Below are 7,078 nucleotides of genomic sequence, written 5' to 3'. Positions count from 1 at the left end.
AATTGGTATCATAACCAAGAGCTCATAATAATTAAATTCTGTCTTACCATACAATGTAAAAAAGTAAAACTGTTACTTGGTTGATATGAGTACTATATGACACCACATCATTTTCCTTGTATATGTTAAGGCTGTCCTTGTATCCATCTTAGGTAAGATACTTCCTTATGTCAGATTGATTACTTTTATGATTAATGAGTTAAACGTAACTATGTTTGAATTACTGTCGGGAAGGAGTACAAGGCGAATTTTTCTTTAAGGTAGGTACGTAAACTAGACGCAGTAACATATTCACGAGGCCATCTTTCGTGCCGGAACAAAACACCAACGGTAACAGAATGTACCACTTACCTTAAACAGTGTATCTATGTCCGCAGTTACAAGATATGGGCACTAATTTCGGTAAAGAATAGCATTAATTCATGACCTATGATCAAATAAGTATGTAATACCCAAAAACTTCACCTAGACTCTAGAATTCTTTAAAATTAATCTTATCGATACACGAGCTGCATTTTAAAGTTAGCTTCATTGAACGAGTGGTTTGCTTGCAGCACAGACTTGTCCTCTTCCCTTTTTTCCTTTTTTTCAAACTGGAATTATGAGCTTTCAAGAAAATAGTATTAAAGTAACTAACTTATGCGGTTGATGGGAAAATCAAATACTCTTGTTAGTTAAAAGTTTACAAGACATAAATTCATCTCAATCGCATAACATCATTATACATGCGATACTCTCAACGCACTCTAAAATTTGAAAGCTAGTTTTGGTTGTAAAGCCTTAACGAAAAACATAAAAATACATAAATGATATCGCTGTTAATGACAAATGTACTTTGATGACACCACCTTACGTGATGATAGGCAACATTTTTAAAATGTAGCACAGACCATCCTCTTTTCTTATTTAATTGAAACCAGATTTGGTTTCAAACATTTATAGAAATGATGAATACTTAGTATGTAATAATACCAGACGCTGGCGGCTGCACTGTCTTACACAGTGACATGCGATACGTCTATAAATCTTTAACCTGCGTCGATACTTGAAACGTCTGTAAGCACAAACCTGTTTCACCGCACTAAAATACGTTGTACTGCTGCACCCAAATTTGTCAGAATCTTAATTCCTATCAAGGAAGCATCGGTTTTAGAGACAAGATGATTTATGTTGTTGTCTGGTCACTCCTTCACTACCACAAAAGACATGTACAGTTTTTCGTACTTTGAAATGCCAATCCATAATGTCCTCTCCTCGGTCATCATATGCATGTTCTTTCACTGATTTCTGAAGTGATTCTGCGTTACTTGCATTGTTGTACTTGTGGTGAAAACAGTGGATTGCTACTTGTAGATTTTCTCAGGTGGTGAACGTAATATCATTCATACACATTTTTTTATTTTAGATTTTGCTACGGAGAATATTGTGTTCTCTGCGTAATTTGCCTCCACTCACCTGTATTTATTATTTTAATTTACTTTTTATCTAGCTGGAACCACTGATTTATCTCATAGATTTTAGTACTATGGTCTATGTGATGTACCACTGCAAGCGTATCTCGCTAAAGTTCCTTAGTATTCTCTACGTTGGTAAGGGTAACTTATGATTAAATACGTGCTTGAAAATAAATCTATAGTTTCTTCGAAAAGGTAGCAAATAAATTAGGAAAATGCACATCGAAAACTTGAAGAAACATAGTAGTATCTCTCTTCTCCATGAAAATATATTTCACAACTGACGTCCCCAATTTCAGCGCTTTGAGAGCAAGATTTTATTTTAGATGGTATCATAGATTACGATTACAATTATTATCGGTTTTAGCCACTAGCCATCTGTAGAATCTATGTCATAAAGCGATGGCGACAAGAGTTTCAATGCAGTATAAATTCCAGCGTATAAGGAATGTGCCACTTTTGAGTATGTATTTTACTCTCTGCACAATCTTGCATGTCACCAAAGCGAATGAATATTCTACTGATTACTGATCTCCTAATGCCGCATGCTACATACAGATTCTGTAAAAAGCCAATGGAAGGTCACTACCTCTTATGGTGGTTATCATACGAGGAGAATCGTTTCAAAACATATTAAATGCAGCCATGGTCAAAGTACAGTTCGATGTGTTTTCACCCCAGTTGTAGTATTATTTCCCATAGTAATTTACTGCTGAAAAACATGAATCAGATCAAATTCGTAATGTGCATACCACAGTCGACGGTTCAAAAGATTCAATATTGTGTTATTAGCCCGCTCTTTGATTGACTGTTCTCACAATTTTCGTCTTGTTCCCCATATAATCGTGGTCTTGGCATGACTGTGCGCTTCCGATTACCAGGGAGAGATATTTACCCGTGGGTGAGCGATCGAAAGGAAACAGGATGAGAATTAGAGCTGGAAAAATTAAAAGAAGGTATGAAAAGGTAGCTCAGTAAGTAATAGCATATGATGACTTTTAAGAATGATCATTCTCATTGCAGTTGGTTGACGGTGAACTGATGTGTTATTTGTGTGGGAAAGACTGTATAAATATATGTTTTTATACTTTGATTGGGCTTTACCGTCTGTGGTTATCACGTGAGAAGACGTATTTAGTTTTAGGTACTTCAACCGAAGTGCACATTTAAGTAATTTTGAACCACCTTGTACTCACAAAGAAGGCTGATTTAGGTGTGGAAGCGTAGCAGTATTCTACAAAATTATGATTGCATCAGAATGTATTTTGTCCCGTGAATTTGTTAGAAACGTATTAAAAGCAATTTATCAATTAAAATGGCGCCCTTTAAGCATTGAGAAATGATTTTAATCGTGAACAACTCTGGAAGATAATCTGATTATCTAGGTCCTGCATACTTCACCTTGACTTAGTAAGCGAAACGTTTAATTTCATTCCCTGTAAAATTGTGATCTCTGCACTTAAGCCGGCCGGAGTGGCCGAGCGGTTCTAGGCGCTACAGTCTGGAAGCGTACGACCGCTGCGGTCACAGGTTCGAATCCTGCATCGCGCATGGATGTGTGTGAAATCCTTAGGTTAGTTAGGTTTAAGTAGTTATAAGTTTTAGGGGACTGATGACCTCAGACGTTAAGTCCCATAGTGCTCAGAGCCATCTGAACCATTTTGTGACCTTAATACCAGTTGAAACGATGCTCCTCATATTGTATGACTGTGTCTAAAGTAAAAAGGAGTATAATAGGTCGATCGTTCTCCTTCCCGTGAAAAAGTGTCATTTTCTCGAAAAAAATTTGCTATGATGAGGATAAGGGAGGAGAGGCACACGGAAATCAGTCGCAGTACCATTAGTTTTTATTACACTTGCATATCAAGATTTCTGTTACATAGGAAACGAAGGCGCCTCATCGTATGGTGACGCGTACTGACGCGAATTTGTTGGATTGTAGCCCAAACACACTGAAGATGGATATTTATATCCGAAATCTATGCATGCAAGAGTAATATAAACTAATGGTATTGCGACTGAATACTATATGCTTCACCTTCCTTACACTCTACGATCGCTGTGCACAACAATATTTAAGGAATGAAAGTTGTAATGAGGATATCATGGGACAGAAGAAAGTTCACTGATTATATTGGAATAAATAAGCCCTCGGTCACAAATATTAAGTCAAAATTGACCTAGTTTCGACGCTACTATGAGCGTCGTCTTCAGAATTACACTAACTGTTCTAAAGCATATTAGGTATATAGCCTAGTACATTAATAAAATTAAAGTTTGTACTGACTCGAAAAGATGCAGTACTTACAAGTCACATATTAAAAAAGATCTAAGCCGGAAAGGCGACGTCATGAACAGTTGTGAGATGGCGAGCCGCCAAGGGCTGCTCATACTGTGAACAAGGGTTGCAGCCCTTAGCGGCTCGCCATCTCACAACTGTTCATGACGTCGTCTTTCCGGCTTAGATCTTTATTAATATGTGACTTGTAAGTACTGCATCATTTCGAGTCAGTACAAACTTTAATTTTATTAATGTATTATATACCTAATGTTTTAGTACAGTTAGTCTAATTCTGAAGACGAAACCAGGTCAATTTTGACTTAATATTTGTGACCGAGGGCTTATTTGTTCCGTTATAATTCTGACACGTTCACTGAACCTTAGCAGCTAAGTTCAAAGTTTTAAAGTTCATTGATCTTCGGTAATGGTGCAATGCTTGGAATAATAATAATAATATTAATAATAATAGCATCGATAATGCGTCTAACTGTACGCGGTTGATGGTCGTTGGAGACACTCGTGAAGCAAATTACCGGCGACGAAGTCACTCCCACGTGATCAGTTATGTGTCACAGCCTAGGACCGACACGAGAACTGTGTGACGAACATTTGAGACTCGCGGAACAGAACAGGGAGCTGCGTGCGCCGCCGGGATTTGGGACGCCGGGCAGGGGAGCGCCGCCGCACCGCAGCGAGGCCAGCTGAGGCCTGGGGCGGCCGTGTCTGCAGCCAACAGGTGTGCTAGCAGGCGCAGGCGGTCCCGGCCGCAGCTGCTGTTACCTGCCTGCGCGTCCTCCAGCAGCTGCGGGTGCGGCCGTCCGCCCGCCGTGGGAGCGCCGCGGAGAGCCGGCACGGCAGGGGCGCGGCCAGATGCCGGCCTGATAGGACACGCGCCGAGGCGGCTGCTGCGGCGGCGTCGGCGGCGGCGGCTGCGGCGGCGGCGGCGGCGGCGTCGGCGTCGGGCTGGGCTGAGCGCCGGCGCTGCTCCCCGTGCTGCAGCCTCGAGAGCGGACCGGAGCGGACTGCCGGCGGCGCTGGCCGCTCGCCACCCGGCCGCGAGCGCGCATGCGCCCTGCACTGCGACACGGCGACGCGGGCACCCCTCCGCGGAGGAGGCCGGAAGTGGCGACAACCTGTTCGCAGCCGCCGACGCCGACGCCGACGCCGTGGCCGCAGACGTTTGCCCCGCGCCCGCGGCTGCCCTGTGGCATTTCGAGCTCCGCTGCGGAAGAACAAAAGGTTATCTCGCGTCCACTTTTGTTTTTCGTTTTCGGCCGTGCTACCAAAGGGCTTTGAGGAAATCGCGGTTGACTTATTATGGATTTTTTTATTGGAGTCTGGGGTGAACTAAAAGCGAATATATCGACAAAACTGTCTGCTGGTCGTAATCAGAGCGTACGCTTTCGCAGCTTTCGGACGATTGGGGTAACCCGAAAAAAGAAAACCCTTATTGAATTTTATGAGATTCTGCTGCAGAGAGTCCTTCTCTCTCTCCCTTTGTCTCTTTCTCACTTCCACTTTCGCTTTCCTTTCTCTGCATGTCTCTCTCTTTCTGTCCCTCTCTGTTCCTTCCTTTCTCTCTGCACTGATGCGTGTGGGAGATTAAAACTTGTATATCTCCATCAGTTTTTCTCACCGGCAATCTCACTCTCTTTCCTTTTTTATTTTACTTTTTGTTCTATTGGAATTATTTCTCACTTTGCTACCTAATCTCTCTTTCGATTTTAATTTTTACTATTTGTTCTTCTGGAATTTTTTCCCACTTTAGTACCTAATTACACCTGCAGTTCAGTCCTACCATATCATTTAGGCGCCTTCTATCTGGCAGGGTAATTCGGTTGAAAGGGTGGGGCAAGACAAGCTCATATCAACTCCAACACCACCACGCCCACATTAGAGTCAGTGAAAGAATATCCGAGATAGTAGCACGGGGCATGGTGCGGCTGTTTCGCCCATCTGACTAGTCACATAATGCTATTCTGTAATGTTTCCATGGCACTGCCTCAGTGTTGTGGTACCTCTACCAGGACCATTGTTTCCTTCTGTATTGTGCAGTGACTACAGACAGAAAAACGCCGGACTGTCGTGTTGAAATGCATAGAAAAATTTAAAACTACATAGACTCGAAGAAAGTCGAATCCCTTGCAGTAATTAAGCAGCCCCAACCACCTCCTCTTGACTCCACTGACAAAAATTTAGAATACTATGGGTCCCTTCATATTGCTGCCACACCATCTATATTTGAGCCCTGTAGAACTGGAGTGATATCTTGTAATGGATAAGATCCCTACTAAACGTCTATCATCTCGCTCTCTAACCTGCAACAATCCAGGCTAATGCTTTTGCTATTAATAAAAAAAGTCATGTGTGACACCAGTGCAAGCAATTTGAAGAAACACTACTTCGGCGACTAGAGCGTCGATTTCGTTGCTTTTAAATTCAAGACTGATCTGACCTACTTGCAGTCCTTTCCACCAGAGGAAAATGTGAGACAATCACCGGGAATCAAGCCTCGGACCTAAGTGTTGCAAGCCAAAAACGCTGACCTCAACACCACGCAGTCAGGTTGCTATTGTTGCTGTGACATTAGCTCTTTTTGTTATGACATTGGACCACTAGAAAAGACATGTATCACCTCAAAGAGATGTGTGATCACTACTGGAAGAGAAACTCTTTGATGAATGAGGAAACTGGAAATGTAATAAAATCAGTCGGCATAGATACGAATAATTGGCACTATGACTGGCGACTGGAACAGCCGACGATGAAACAACACAGGTAGCTGTGGTAAGTAGTAAGATCACCCAAGAAAGTGATACTTCCAGCAAAACATACCGAGTCGTAGTATGGCTCAGAGTCAACTTAAACTTTGCAGCCCCTTTCACTGGCAAGGAAAATCATTCAAAGGCTGGAGGAAGGCAAGGCCACACCGATACCGCCATGTGTGCAGTGAAATTATTGAAAGAATATCTGTGATCGTGGCAGTGGGCTTGGCACGGATACTTCGTGAACCGACGTCGATCAATCATGTAATATGATTTTGTATACTTCTCTATGGCAACAAATCAGTGTCGTCGCACCTCTAGAAACGTCTTTCATTTTCACCTGCAGTGTGTTGTGAATACAGGCAAGGGAACCTCGGACAGAAAAGTTTATAAATTCACAGAGAGAAAGAATGTCGAATTCTTGGCATTGATCAAGCAGCATAAGCATCTCCTCTTGATTCTAAGCAACAAAAAAAAATGTGCAAGAAAATGGTTCTCTTCCTATTACTGTCATACTATCTAGATTTGAATCCTACATAACTGGCCTGATAACTCGCAAAGGATAAGATACTTAGTAA

The 7,078-nt window shown here is 42.1% G+C and overlaps 1 protein-coding gene across 1 annotated transcript; it reads right to left on the bottom strand.

Annotated features, from left to right (window-relative positions):
- Positions 1-4,297: 4,297 nt before the first annotated feature.
- LOC124775203 (atherin-like) lies at positions 4,298-4,946 on the bottom strand. Its single transcript, XM_047250042.1, has 2 exons — positions 4,669-4,946; positions 4,298-4,613 (listed from the first exon to the last, which is right to left on the bottom strand). Exons 1-2 carry the CDS (start codon positions 4,944-4,946, stop codon positions 4,298-4,300), a joined length of 594 nt encoding a protein of 197 aa, XP_047105998.1.
- Between the last annotated feature and the right edge of the window lie 2,132 nt (positions 4,947-7,078).

The sequence above is a fragment of the Schistocerca piceifrons genome, chromosome 2, assembly GCF_021461385.2.
Source record: "Schistocerca piceifrons isolate TAMUIC-IGC-003096 chromosome 2, iqSchPice1.1, whole genome shotgun sequence".
NCBI lineage: Eukaryota > Metazoa > Arthropoda > Insecta > Orthoptera > Acrididae > Schistocerca > Schistocerca piceifrons.
This window is presented reverse-complemented; position numbering and strand designations above follow the sequence as displayed.

Coding starts and splice junctions, on each gene's coding strand:
- LOC124775203 (XM_047250042.1), bottom strand. CDS start 4,946: ATGCCACAGGGCAGCCGCGGGCGCGGGGCAAACGTCTGCGGCCACGGC. Junction 4,614..4,668: donor ACGCCGCCGCCGCCGCCGCC/GCAGCCGCCGCC, acceptor GTGTCCTATCAG/GCCGGCATCTGGCCGCGCCC.